General features: G+C 50.7%; 1 protein-coding gene across 1 annotated transcript; it reads right to left on the bottom strand.

Annotated features, from left to right (window-relative positions):
- Positions 1-4,617: 4,617 nt before the first annotated feature.
- Positions 4,618-7,472, bottom strand: LOC140367038 (microsomal glutathione S-transferase 1-like). Its single transcript, XM_072453338.1, has 5 exons — positions 7,438-7,472; positions 6,902-7,028; positions 6,719-6,816; positions 5,520-5,762; positions 4,618-5,439 (listed from the first exon to the last, which is right to left on the bottom strand). Exons 2-5 carry the CDS (start codon positions 7,016-7,018, stop codon positions 5,358-5,360), a joined length of 540 nt encoding a protein of 179 aa, XP_072309439.1. The 5' UTR covers positions 7,019-7,028; positions 7,438-7,472; the 3' UTR covers positions 4,618-5,357.
- Positions 7,473-14,421: the final 6,949 nt, after the last annotated feature.

The raw sequence follows: 14,421 nt of genomic DNA, 5'->3' as shown, positions 1-14,421 counted from the left end.
CAGACGAGGAGCAGACGAGGAGCAGACGAGGAGTCAGACGAGGAGTCAGACGAGGAGCAGACGAGGAGCAGACGAGGAGCAGACGAGGAGTCAGACGAGGAGCAGACGAGGAGCAGACGAAGAGTCAGACGAGGAGTCAGACGAGCAGCAGACGAGGAGCAGACGAGGAGTCAGACGAGGAGCAGACGAGGAGCAGACGAAGAGTCAGACGAGGAGCAGACGAGGAGCAGACGAAGAGTCAGACGAGGAGCAGACGAGGAGCAGACGAGGAGCAGACGAGGAGGCAGACGAGGAGCAGACGAGGAGCAGACGAGGAGCAGACGAGCAGACGAAGAGTCAGACGAGGAGGCAGACGAGGAGCAGACGAGGAGCAGACGAGGAGGCAGACGAGGAGCAGACGAGGAGCAGACGAGCAGACGAAGAGTCAGACGAGGAGTCAGACGAGCAGCAGACGAGGAGCAGACGAGGAGCAGACGAGGAGCAGACGAGGAGCAGACGAGGAGCAGACGAGGAGCAGACGAGCAGACGAGCAGACGAGCAGACGAGGAGGCAGACGAGGAGCAGACGAGGAGCAGACGAGCAGACGAAGAGTCAGACGAGGAGCAGACGAGGAGCAGACGAGGAGCAGACGAGGAGCAGACGAGGAGGCAGACGAGGAGCAGACGAGGAGCAGACGAGGAGCAGACGAGGAGCAGACGAGCAGACGCGGAGCAGACGAGGAGCAGACGAGGAGCAGACGAGGAGCAGACGAGCAGACGAGCAGACGAGGAGCAGACGAGGAGCAGACGAGGAGCAGACGAGGAGTCAGACGAGGAGTCAGATGAGGAGCAGACGAGGAGCCAGACGAGGAGCAGACGAGGAGCAGACGAGGAGTCAGACGAGGAGTCAGACGAGGAGCAGACGAGCAGACGAAGAGTCAGACGAGGAGTCAGACGAGGAGTCAGACGAGGAGCAGACGAGGAGCAGACGAAGAGTCAGACGAGGAGTCAGACGAGCAGCAGACGAGGAGCAGACGAGGAGTCAGACGAGGAGCAGACGAGGAGCAGACGAAGAGTCAGACGAGGAGCAGACGAGGAGCAGACGAAGAGTCAGACGAGGAGCAGACGAGGAGCAGACGAGGAGGCAGACGAGGAGCAGACGAGGAGCAGACGAGCAGACGAAGAGTCAGACGAGGAGGCAGACGAGGAGCAGACGAGGAGCAGACGAGGAGGCAGACGAGGAGCAGACGAGGAGCAGACGAGCAGACGAAGAGTCAGACGAGGAGTCAGACGAGCAGCAGACGAGGAGCAGACGAGGAGCAGACGAGGAGCAGACGAGGAGCAGACGAGGAGCAGACGAGGAGCAGACGAGCAGACGAAGAGTCAGACGAGGAGCAGACGAGGAGCAGACGAGGAGCAGACGAGGAGCAGACGAGGAGGCAGACGAGGAGCAGACGAGGAGCAGACGAGGAGCAGACGAGGAGCCAGACGAGGAGCAGACGAGGATCAGACGAGGAGTCAGACGAGGAGCAGACGAGGAGCAGACGAAGAGTCAGACGAGGAGTCAGACGAGCAGCAGACGAGGAGCAGACGAGGAGCAGACGAGGAGTCAGACGAGCAGCAGACGAGGAGCAGACAAGGAGCAGACGAGGAGGCAGACGAGGAGCAGACGAGGAGCAGACGAGGAGGAGACGAGGAGGCAGACGAGGAGCAGACGAGCAGACGAAGAGTCAGACGAGGAGGCAGACGAGGAGCAGACGAGGAGCAGACGAGGAGGCAGACGAGGAGCAGACGAGGAGCAGACGAGGAGGCAGACGAGGAGCAGACGAGCAGACGAAGAGTCAGACGAGGAGGCAGACGAGGAGCAGACGAGGAGCAGACGAGGAGGCAGACGAGGAGCAGACGAGGAGCAGACGAGCAGACGAAGAGTCAGACGAGGAGTCAGACGAGCAGCAGACGAGGAGCAGACGAGGAGCAGACGAGGAGCAGACGAGGAGCAGACGAGGAGCAGACGAGGAGCAGACGAGCAGACGAGCAGACGAGCAGACGAGGAGGCAGACGAGGAGCAGACGAGGAGCAGACGAGCAGACGAAGAGTCAGACGAGGAGCAGACGAGGAGCAGACGAGGAGCAGACGAGGAGCAGACGAGGAGGCAGACGAGGAGCAGACGAGGAGCAGACGAGGAGCAGACGAGGAGCAGACGAGCAGACGCGGAGCAGACGAGGAGCAGACGAGGAGCAGACGAGGAGCAGACGAGCAGACGAGCAGACGAGGAGCAGACGAGGAGCAGACGAGGAGCAGACGAGGAGTCAGACGAGGAGTCAGATGAGGAGCAGACGAGGAGCCAGACGAGGAGCAGACGAGGAGCAGACGAGGAGTCAGACGAGGAGTCAGACGAGCAGCAGACGAGGAGCAGACGAGCAGACGAAGAGTCAGACGAGGAGTCAGACGAGGAGTCAGACGAGGAGCAGACGAGGAGCAGACGAAGAGTCAGACGAGGAGTCAGACGAGCAGCAGACGAGGAGCAGACGAGGAGTCAGACGAGGAGCAGACGAGGAGCAGACGAAGAGTCAGACGAGGAGCAGACGAGGAGCAGACGAAGAGTCAGACGAGGAGCAGACGAGGAGCAGACGAGGAGGCAGACGAGGAGCAGACGAGGAGCAGACGAGCAGACGAAGAGTCAGACGAGGAGGCAGACGAGGAGCAGACGAGGAGCAGACGAGGAGGCAGACGAGGAGCAGACGAGGAGCAGACGAGCAGACGAAGAGTCAGACGAGGAGTCAGACGAGCAGCAGACGAGGAGCAGACGAGGAGCAGACGAGGAGCAGACGAGGAGCAGACGAGGAGCAGACGAGGAGCAGACGAGCAGACGAAGAGTCAGACGAGGAGCAGACGAGGAGCAGACGAGGAGCAGACGAGGAGCAGACGAGGAGGCAGACGAGGAGCAGACGAGGAGCAGACGAGGAGCAGACGAGGAGCAGACGAGCAGACGCGGAGCAGACGAGGAGCAGACGAGGAGCAGACGAGGAGCAGACGAGCAGACGAGGAGCAGACGAGGAGCAGACGAGGAGCAGACGAGGAGTCAGACGAGGAGTCAGATGAGGAGCAGACGAGGAGCCAGACGAGGAGCAGACGAGGAGCAGACGAGGAGCCAGACGAGGAGCAGACGAGGATCAGACGAGGAGTCAGACGAGGAGCAGACGAGGAGCAGACGAAGAGTCAGACGAGGAGTCAGACGAGCAGCAGACGAGGAGCAGACGAGGAGCAGACGAGGAGTCAGACGAGCAGCAGACGAGGAGCAGACAAGGAGCAGACGAGGAGGCAGACGAGGAGCAGACGAGGAGCAGACGAGGAGGAGACGAGGAGGCAGACGAGGAGCAGACGAGCAGACGAAGAGTCAGACGAGGAGGCAGACGAGGAGCAGACGAGGAGCAGACGAGGAGGCAGACGAGGAGCAGACGAGGAGCAGACGAGGAGGCAGACGAGGAGCAGACGAGCAGACGAAGAGTCAGACGAGGAGCAGACGAGGAGGCAGACGAGGAGCAGACGAGGAGGCAGACGAGGAGCAGACGAGGAGTCAGACGAGGAGCAGACGAGGAGTCAGACGAGGAGCAGACGAGGAGTCAGACGAGGAGCAGACGAGGAGTCAGACGAGGAGCAGACGAGGAGCAGACGAGGAGCAGACGAGGAGCCAGACGAGGAGCCAGACGAGGAGCAGACGAGGAGCAGACGAGGAGGCAGACGAGGAGCAGACGAGGAGCAGACGAGGAGGCAGACGAGGAGCAGACGAGCAGACGAAGAGTCAGACGAGGAGCAGACGAGGAGGCAGACGAGGAGCAGACGAGGAGGCAGACGAGGAGCAGACGAGGAGTCAGACGAGGAGCAGACGAGGAGCAGACGAGGAGCAGACGAGGAGCAGACGAGGAGCAGACGAGGAGCCAGAGGGGTTTTTGGACACGTCTCCACGATCACCTGTTTTTACTGTTACAAGAGTTTGAGCTCAACTTCCTGTGTCGAGACGGCAACAAGACAAACTCCACATCAGACTCAAACACACTGGGGGTCATTGTCTCCATCACTCCTGATGGGACCGCCTCATGCACAGGAACAAGCACAGGGCCCCTACAGCGTGCGGCCCCTACAGCGTGCGGCCCCTACAGCGTGCGGCCCCTACAGCGTGCGGCCCCTACAGCGTGCGGCCCCTACAGCGTGCGGCCCCTACAGCGTGCGGCCCCTACAGCGTGCGGCCCCTACAGCGTGCGGCCCCTACAGCGTGCGGCCCCCATATCTTCCTGGGATGAGCTCCAGCGGTCAGAACAGTGAGGACACGTGGAACTTGACCTTATGTCACTCATATTCAGATCTTCTGGAACACTTAATGTACAAACGTGTCTTTTCGGAGCTGAATCGAATGGAAGCCTAAGCCCCGCCCACTTCCGAGCAAGTCATCCTGAGCGCGACATAAACTGGTACACCGGTCCATGAGAATAAAACCTACATTATTCCGGTCTGTGGTGCAAAAAAGGTTGGGGGCCCCTGGTTTAGACTACGTCATTCAGGGTTTAGACGTCATGGAGACATTCATCTTTTTGTGGACAGTTCATGAGCATAAACCACAGTAAAGGAACCACAACTCAGATCAGAAAATAGAAACGTTTAATGAGAAAATGACAAAAGACATTCTGAAGAGAGAAGATCCTCTCCACTTTCTCACACATATTTCAGAGTGTTTGTAAAGCTCATGCCTTTAGATCCTTCAGATCCTTCAGATCCTTCAGATCCTTCAGAACCTTCAGATCCTTCAGATTCTTCAGATCCTTCAGATCCTTCAGATCCTTTAGATCCTTTAGATCCTTTAGACCCTTCAGATCCTTCAGATCCTTCAGATCCTTCAGATCCTTCAGATCCTTCAGATCCTTCAGATCCTTTAGATCCTTTAGATCCTTTAGACCCTTTAGACCCTTCAGATCCTTCAGATCCTTCAGATCCTTCAGATCCTTCAGATCCTTCAGATCCTTCAGATCCTTTAGATCCTTTAGATCCTTTAGATCCTTTAGATCCTTCAGAACCTTCAGAACCTTCAGAACCTTCAGATCCTTTAGATCCTTTAGACCCTTTAGACCCTTTAGACCCTTTAGACCCTTCAGATCCTTCAGATCCTTCAGATCCTTCAGATCCTTTAGATCCTTCAGATCCTTCAGATCCTTTAGATCCTTCAGATCCTTCAGAACCCTCAGATCCTTCAGAACCTTCAGATCCTTCAGATCCTTCAGATCCTTCAGATCCTTCAGATCCTTCAGATCCTTTAGATCCTTCTCCTGCCATAACAAGTTAAAGGACAGTATTAAGGAGAGGAGGACATGTGCTGCAGGAAATGTTTCAGTGAAAGAAGAGGCTGTGGGACATGGTCAGAGTGGTCAGAGTGGTCCCAGGGGACAGAGTGCACAGAGCGGTCGGAGCGGTCAGAGTGTAGAGCGGTCAGAGCGGTCAGAGTGGTCCCAGGGGACAGAGCGGTCAGAGCGGTCAGAGTGGGTGTTTCAGTGGAAGATGACGCTGTGGATGACGCTGTGGGACATGGACAGAGTGGTCAGAAGCCCCAGGATCCAGCTCAGGCCTCTGGACGGCTGTGGCAGAGCGTGGATGAACGCCACCGTGTGGAAGAGACGAGACGCGGTGAAGACCCGGAAATGCAGCAGGGCCCAGGACGGGTCAGGACCGGTCAGCGAGTACATCAGCCCGATGAGCACGAAGGGCACGATGTTCTCCAGGTCATTCTGATGGCACCTGCAGCACAAACACCTTCAGAGGAGGTCCAGAGAGGAAGAGGTGGTGCAGGGAGGAGGAGGAGCTGCAGGGAGGAGGGGGAGGTCCAGGGAGGAGGAGCTGCTGCAGGGAGGAGGAGGAGCTGCAGGGAGGAGCTGCAGGGAGGAGGGGGAGGTGCAGGGAGGAGGTGCAGGGAGGAGGAGGAGCTGCAGGGAGGAGGAGCTGCTGCAGGGAGGAGGAGGAGCTGCAGGGAGGAGGTGCAGGGAGGAGGAGGAGCTGCAGGGAGGAGGAGCTGCTGCAGGGAGGAGGAGGAGCTGCAGGGAGGAGGTGCAGGGAGGAGGAGGAGGTGCAGGGAGGAGGTGCAGGGAGGAGGAGGTGGTGCAGGGAGGAGGTGCAGGGAGGAGGAGGTCCAGGGAGGTTTTTAACCAAGTTTTCTGACTTTAGATCAAACTTAGAGTTAGCCTGGGATAAAGTAGTTATAGCTGGAGCCTTTAATATCCAGGTGAACGTGAGCGATGACTCTCTCAGTAATGCCTTCAGCGCCTTGATTAGTGAAGAGACACTTCTTTGGAGTTCGTTCGGGGGCCACAGGGCGAGATCGACTGTGGGCGGAAGAAGTCATAAACGGACACGGAAATGCCGTCGGATGAAGAAAATAAAAGTGAGACGCGAGACCATGGATTTATTATATCATGAGCCTTTTTAACAAATAGGAAACAAGTTGTTTATTTATCATTGTGTTTCAACAAAAAATAAATTGAGATAAATTTACAAAAAAGGATTTCTTTAAACATATGATGCTTAAAGTTATTATAGACAATATATCGATAATCGCGATATCGCGATATTATCGTATCGTGAGCTATGTATTGGTTCTGAGTGGTTCTATGTTCTGAGTGGTTCTATGTTCTGAGTGGTTCTATGTTCTGAGTGGTTCTATGTTCTGAGTGGTTCTATGTTCTGAGTGGTTCTAGTACCTGCGCACTAGCTCCACGTCCTCGTCCTTCCTCACCAGACGCTTCTTGTCGTCTGGCTTTGAAGAATGAACCGCTGCGTCTTCCACGTTTTCAAACGCCTGGAACGAAAAAGCAGCTTCAGCCCGACCGTTCAGAGTCAAGTATTGGTAGTATCGGTGGTATCGGTATCGGGATCGGTGGTACCTTCCTGGTGAAGCGGTAATACGCGGTCAGAGGCCCCATCAGCAGCAGTTTGACGGTGACAATCGCCCCGTATTTGAGAAAAGAGCGAAAAACCTCGTCCTCCATCAGAGACGCCATCTTGGATCAACTGAAGAGACAGAAAAGGACAAAAACAGGTCTGAACCAGGTTTAGACCAGGACCAAACCAGGACCAAACCAGGACCAAACCAGGACCAAACCTGGACTCAACCAGGACTAAAAAAATACATAATATTCATTGTATTTAAAGTATTTAAAGTTTTATGAGAGAACAAACAATCTGATAAATTGTTTGAATTAAGTTTAAATCAGGGAAGTTCAAGAAAAACTTCAACTTTCAACGCACATGAAGTACATTTGAGAACTGCAGTATTTGAAATATTTGTTGCTCTTTTCATTAGTTCCACAGTAGTATAGGTATTAGCAGTACTTACAGCAGTATTAGCAGTACTTACAGCAGTATTAGCAGTACCTCCAGCAGTATTAGCAGTACTTACAGCAGTATTTGCAGTACTTACAGCAGTATTTGCAGTACCTCCAGCAGTATTAGCAGTACTTACAGCAGTATTAGCAGTACTTACAGGAGCAGAGTCGAGCAGGAGAAAAATGCTGTAGTTAAATCCTTTGAAGAGGAAATGTGACTTCCTGTTGGGAGGTGCAGCCAGGAGCAAGGTCTTAAATAGTCAAGTTTTACATTAGCACCAGACTTTATTCTTTAGACTTTATTCTTTAGACTTTATTCTTTAGACTTTATTCTTTAGACTTTATTCTTTAGACTTTATTCTTTAGACTTTATTCTTTAGACTTTATTCTTTAGACTTTATTCTTTAGACTTTATTCTTCAGTTCAAAGCCCACAAATTCAAAGCGCATGAGATCCTGTTCTTCCTCCTCCTCATCTTCTTCTTCTTCTTCTTTGGTGTTTTGTCCTCTACACTTCCTCTCGCCCTTCTTCAAAATTCAATTCAAAGTGTTTCACACAACAGGAAAAATGCATTAAAATCACAAAACAGTTTCAGAAATAAAAGAGAAGAGTGCAAAGAAAAATCCTCTCAGTCACATGTCCTGACTCTGGCACCAGCAGGAGGCCGGTCCATGTTTAGTCCTGACTCTGGCACCAGCAGGAGGCCGGTCCATGTTTAGTCCCGACTCTGGCACCAGCAGGAGGCCGGTCCATGTTTAGTCCTGTCTCTGGCACCAGCAGGAGGCCGGTCCATGTTTAGTCCTGACTCTGGCACCAGCAGGAGGCCGGTCCATGTTTAGTCCTGACTCTGGCACCAGCAGGAGGCCGGTCCATGTTTAGTCCCGACTCTGGCACCAGCAGGAGGCCGGTCCATGTTTAGTCCTGTCTCTGGCACCAGCAGGAGGCCGGTCCATGTTTAGTCCTGACTCTGGCACCAGCAGGAGGCCGGTCCATGTTTAGTCCTGACTCTGGCACCAGCAGGAGGCCGGTCCATGTTTAGTCCTGACTCTGGCACCAGCAGGAGGCCGGTCCATGTTTAGTCCTGACTCTGGCACCAGCAGGAGGCCGGTCCATGTTTAGTCCTGACTCTGGCACCAGCAGGAGGCCGGTCCATGTTTAGTCCTGACTCTGGCACCAGCAGGAGGCCGGTCCATGTTTAGTCCTGACTCTGGCACCAGCAGGAGGCCGGTCCATGTTTAGTCCTGACTCTGGCACCAGCAGGAGGCCGGTCCATGTTTAGTCCTGACCAGAGGCGGAGCCAGACATTCTAAACATCCGGGGCTTAGCCCAAAAAGAAAGGGAGGGGGTTCATTCTGGCCAATATGATGTGGTTTTAGTGCAGTTACAGACAGTTACAGACAGTTACAGACAGTTACAGACAGTTACAGACAGTTACAGACAGTTACAGACAGTTACAGACAGTAACAGACAGTTACAGACAGTTACAGACAGTTACAGACAGTTACAGACAGTAACAGACAGTTACAGACAGTAACAGACAGTAACAGACAGTTACAGACAGTTACAGACAGTTACAGACAGTTACAGACAGTTACAGACAGTTACAGACAGTTACAGACAGTTACAGACAGTTACAGACAGTTACAGACAGTAACAGACAGTTACAGACAGTTACAGACAGTTACAGACAGTTACAGACAGTAACAGACAGTTACAGACAGTAACAGACAGTAACAGACAGTTACAGACAGTTACAGACAGTTACAGACAGTTACAGACAGTTACAGACAGTTACAGACAGTTACAGACAGTTACAGACAGTTACAGACAGTTACAGACAGTTACAGACAGTAACAGACAGTTACAGACAGTTACAGACAGTTACAGACAGTTACAGACAGTAACAGACAGTTACAGACAGTAACAGACAGTTACAGACAGTTACAGACAGTTACAGACAGTTACAGACAGTTACAGACAGTTACAGACAGTTACAGACAGTTACAGACAGTTACAGACAGTTACAGACAGTTACAGACAGTAACAGACAGTTACAGACAGTTACAGACAGTAACAGACAGAAACCCTCCAAAGGCAAAGACAGACTTTTTGCCTTCTGAGAGAGCTCCTCCCTCCAAAAAAGGTTGAACAGAACAGCAGAGGTGACATTTAGTTATTCAAGAAATTGTACATCTTGGTGTTCTTTAAAACAGGGCTCGAACTCACATCACTAAGATCCACAGACTGATGCTCTGCTGTCTAGGCTCGTCAGCCCCTAAAGGATGAAGGGCTGTTTTAGAATTACTCTGATCTTTATTGAAAGTAAAAGTCAGTCTGACCTTTAGCAGACACCTTCCTCATGAGCTGTTTGTCCTGTAGTTTCTCTGCTTTAGCTTTGTAGATGAATCAAACCTGAGCCACTGCTACAGCCACAATGATCTCATGGTTTGAACCATTATGTGCTGTTGTTGTCTCTTCTACGTTAGATAAACTTTGTTTTTCAGCTCATGTTCTGAATGTCTCTTTTCCAGTCGATCTGCTCTTGTGTCCTTCACTTTTTGCAAAACCTCAGTTAAATGATAGAAAAGGCCAAATTGGTCAGATTGTATGACGTGCTGTAAACTCCGCGCACTTTCTACGCTCCCGCCCACTTTCTACATACAGCCAATTATACATCAGTTCAACAAAATAACCAATGAAACGGGTAAAAGAGAATTGAAGCCTCTGCTGGATTCGAATCCTAGTCACCTGCGTTCCAACCCAACACTCTACCTGTTGCTCTATCCACTTAGTGATGTCACAATGTATTTTTAAAACATTAAAAAATCCGGGGCTTATGGACAGAGATCCGGGGCTCAAGCCCCAAAGCCAGGGCCTGGCTCCGCCCATGGTCCTGACTCTGGCACCAGCAGGAGGCCGGTCCCTGACCTAACAGCAGCATGTAGAGGGTGAACAGAAGGGGTCCCAGGACTGACCCTTGGGGCCCCCACAGGTCAGGGGGGTGTGGTCTGAGACACAAAGTACTTCCTGTCTTCTAGATAGGATCTTTACCAGTTTAGGGCGGGGCCAGTGATGCCCACCCAGTCCTCTAGTCTCTGTAAGAGGGTCCCACCCTGTCCTCTAGTCTCTGTAAGAGTGTCCCATGATGGACAGTGTCAAAAGCAGCATCAGATCTAACAGAATTAAGACTGAGGCTTTGCCCGTGTCAGTGTTCAGGCGGATGTCATTTGTCACCTTGACAACAGCAGTCTCAGTCACCATGACAACAGCAGTCTCAGTGTGATGAGCTCTAAAACCTGACAAACATCAAATTAGTCGTTTATTAAGAGGAAATCTGTGAAAGGAGTTTGTCCCAAAATGTCAGATTAGAGATGGGCCAGTCATGACTCAGGAATGCAGCATCAAGACTGCTCTTCTTTAGGAGAGGCTTTATGACCGCAGTTTTCAAAGACATTGGGAATGTTCCAGATTGAAGCTTTAACTATGTGAGTGATGCTAACACAGACTTTATAAATCTGGAGGTGACACATGGAGCAGCTGTAGTGGGATTTTCCGGTGACGTCATTTCCGGTGAGTGTGTCGCGTTTTCAGAGCTGTTCGTTCTTAGAGCCTTTTACCGATTAATCCACGAATTATACACACTATTTACGCATCATATACACGAAAGTGAACGTTTGATTTCTCCGCAAACAATCCGGAGCCTCAAACCGCTCACTTTTCAGTATTTCGTGGATTAAAAAGCCCTCCTCACTCTCTAGCTCCAGCCTGAACTAGCCTAGCGTAGCCTAGCCGCTAGCGTCATGGCTGGATCTACCTTTACCTGTTTGAGCTGTCATATGTCGAGTCAGAACCCTGGCTCCTTCTCTGATGACAGGTGCGTGAAGTGCAGTGTAGTGGTAGTTTTGGTTGCCAGGGTTACGGAGTTAGAAGCGCGGATCCGCTGTTTAGAGGAGCTTAAGTCCAGTTATAGTTCGGTTTTAGCGCGAGGGCTACCGGACCGCGCTGCAGGGCGTAGCATTAGCATTAGCAGTAGCAGTAAGGCCGAGCTCAGCCCCTCAGCGTCTCCCGTGCAGCCGGGACTAGACCAGGAACAGAATAGGGACCATTTTGTGACAGTTCGGAGGGGACAAGGCGCTAAACGCCGAACCTCAGAGCGCCGTGAGCTTCACGTCTATAATAGGTTTTCTCCCCTCAGCGATCACACGCCCGCTGAACACACGAGAGAAACTCTTGTAATCGGGAGTTCTATTGTTAGAGACGTGAAGCTGCCAGCTGCTAGCGTTAGGTGTTACCCGGGGGCCAGAATGGGTGACATCGAAGGAAACCTTAGGATCTTAAAGCGGAGTAGGACCCGTTTCCGGCGAGTCGTGGTTCACGCAGGCGGTAACGACGCCCGGCGGAGACAATCAGAGGTGCTCAAAGTTCAAGTAGCCGCGGTGTGTGACCTAGCGAAGTCGATGTCGGACACTGTAATATTTTCTGGTCCTCTGCCCAATCGGATCAATGCTGAATTGTACAGCCGTCTCTCAGCATTCAACAACTGGTTATCCAGATGGTGCCCTCAAAACAACGTTGTCTTTATTGATAACTGGAGTGCGTTTTGGGGAAAGCCCGGGCTCATACGCAGGGATGGCATCCATCCGACTTCGGAGGGTACATCCCTATTAGTTCGGAATTTGACCGATAGTCTTAGTCGTGTTAAGTGACCATCTAGGGATGAGCCCCGGGCGCAGAGCAGCAGTGTAAGACGCTCCTCTGTCGCTGAACTCTCGCCCGTTCTGTTACATGTGAAGTGTTCAGATTCAAGACAGATAGAGACTGTGTGTGTCCCTCGTGTCCCTCGTGTCCCTCGTGTCCCTCGTGTCCCTCGTACAAATAATGCCAAAAAGTCACATCTCAGAAAAAATATTTCAGGCGTCAGACCAAATAACTTAAGGAAAATAACAATCACAAATACACAAATGAATAAACACGTAAAATGTGGACTGCTAAACATTAGAGCAATTTCCTCCAAATCGCTCTTAGTTAATGAATTAATTAGTGACTATAACATAGATCTTCTAGCTCTAACTGAAACGTGGCTTCAACAAGACGACTACGTCAGACTAAATGAGTCCACCCCACCCACCCATGTAAACCCCACCCAGCCATGTTAACCCCACCCACCCATGTTAACCCCACCCACCCATGTTACCTGTCACACCTCCAGGAGCACAGAGGTGGTGGTGTGGCAGTGATCTCACACTCAAGCGACTCATGAGCCCTAAAACTAACAATGCATTTCACTCATTTGAAAGCCTTATGCTGTCAATCACATGTCCAAATATGAAAAACCATAAAGGAGTTTTGTTCATAGTTTTCTCTCGACCTCCTGGTCCTATTCAGAGTTTTTAACAGAGTTTTCTGACTTTATATCAAACTTAGTGTTAGCCTGGGATAAAATAGTTATAGTTGGAGACTTTAATATCCACGTGAACATGAGTGATGACTCTCTCAGTAATGCCTTCAGCGCCTTGTTAGACAGCATTGGTTTCACTCAGAATGTAAATAAACCGACTCACACTCACAAGAACACTCTGGATCTTGTCCTAACGTATGGAACAGAGATTAGTGACCTCATTGTCCTCCCTCAAAACCCTATATTGTCAGATCATTTCCTAATTACCTTTCAGTTTATTCTTAAAGATCATCCAGCCACACAAAATAAAGTTATAATGAAAAGGACAATATCTGAAAAATCTATCTCAAAATTCAAAGAAATAATGGAGCCAATATTCAGTGACATGTCATGTGATCATGTCATGTGATCATGTCATGTGATCCTGCTGAGAACAGCTTTAGTCCCAGTTTAAGTGATCAATTTGTCGACTTGACCATGAATTCTCTGAAGTCTGCTCTTGACGTTGTCGCGCCGTTAAAACAGAAGGTCATTAGGTCAAAGCGCCTCCCCATGGTACAACCAAGAACTGCGTTCACATAAACAAAAAGTTAGAAAGTTAGAGGGATTATTTCGTCGCTCTCACACCGAAGAATCCCTAAAAGCATGGAAAAGTTGCCTGCTGTCCTATAAGCAGGCTCTGCGTAAGGCCCAAACCAGATATTATTCAAATCTAATAGAAGTCAACAAAAGTAACACTAAATTCCTTTTCAGCACTGTAGCTAGGCTAACAAACTGTCACAGCGCAGTAGAGCCCTCACTCCCAGCTACACTTAGCTCTGATGATTTCCTCCTATTTTTTAATAATAAAATAAAAACAATCAGAGATAAATTAGATGAAATTACCCCCGCTATTAGCCCTGAACTAGCCCAAGCTGTAAATCTAACGTCTCATATAAATCCACCTGTAAACTTAGAAAGGTTCAGCTGTTGATCAAACAGAGATAACTTCAGCCATTATGTCCTCTAAAAGCTCCACTTGTGTCCTAGACCCCATTCCAAGCTCCTCAAAGACATTCTCCCCCTAATTATAGACCCTATTCTTAATATAATAAATACTTCAGTAGAAAGTGGCTATGTTCCACAGTCCTTCAAACATGACGTCATTAAACCTCTTCTGAAAAAGCCTAATCTAGATCCCGACCTATTGGTAAACTACAGACCTATTTCAAATCTTCCCTTCGTCTCTAAAATCCTTGAAAAAGTTGTAGTAAAGCAGCTTTGTCGCCACCTGCAGGACAATAACTTATTTGAAGTTTTCCAGTCAGGTTTCAGAGCCCACCACAGCACTGAAACTGCACTAGTTAAAGTCACAAATGATTTGTTATTAGCCGCTGACGATGGACTGGTCTCAATCCTGGTTCTGTTGGACCTCAGCGCAGCGTTTGACACCATCGACCACAACATTCTACTGCAGAGGTTAGAATGTGATGTAGGTGTTGGAGGAACAGCCCTCAGCTGGTTTAAATCCTATCTATCTGATAGGTTCCAATTTGTTAATGTAAACCAGAGCTCCTCACCAAGCTCTAAAGTAATTTACGGTGTGCCACAGGGTTCGGTACTCGGTCCAATTCTGTTTACTCTTTATATGCTACCATTAGGCAACATTATCAGGTCACATGACATTAACTTCCACTGCTCT

This window comes from Eucyclogobius newberryi, unplaced genomic scaffold (genome assembly GCF_026437365.1).
Source record: "Eucyclogobius newberryi isolate DKJ021-1_F unplaced genomic scaffold, fEucNew1.0.hap1 SCAF_2, whole genome shotgun sequence".
NCBI classification, from domain to species: domain Eukaryota; kingdom Metazoa; phylum Chordata; class Actinopteri; order Gobiiformes; family Gobiidae; genus Eucyclogobius; species Eucyclogobius newberryi.
The sequence above is the reverse complement of the archived record's forward strand: the minus strand, read 5'-3'. Positions and strand labels throughout refer to the sequence as shown.

Excerpts from the sequence above, each read along its gene's own strand:
- LOC140367038 (XM_072453338.1), bottom strand. The coding sequence starts at position 7,018 with ATGGCGTCTCTGATGGAGGACGAGGTTTTTCGCTCTTTTCTCAAATAC. Across the intron at positions 6,817-6,901 it reads ATTACCGCTTCACCAGGAAG|GCGTTTGAAAACGTGGAAGA; the intron begins GTACCACCGATC and ends TTTTCGTTCCAG. Across the intron at positions 5,763-6,718 it reads GACGTGGAGCTAGTGCGCAG|GTGCCATCAGAATGACCTGG; the intron begins GTACTAGAACCA and ends TTTGTGCTGCAG.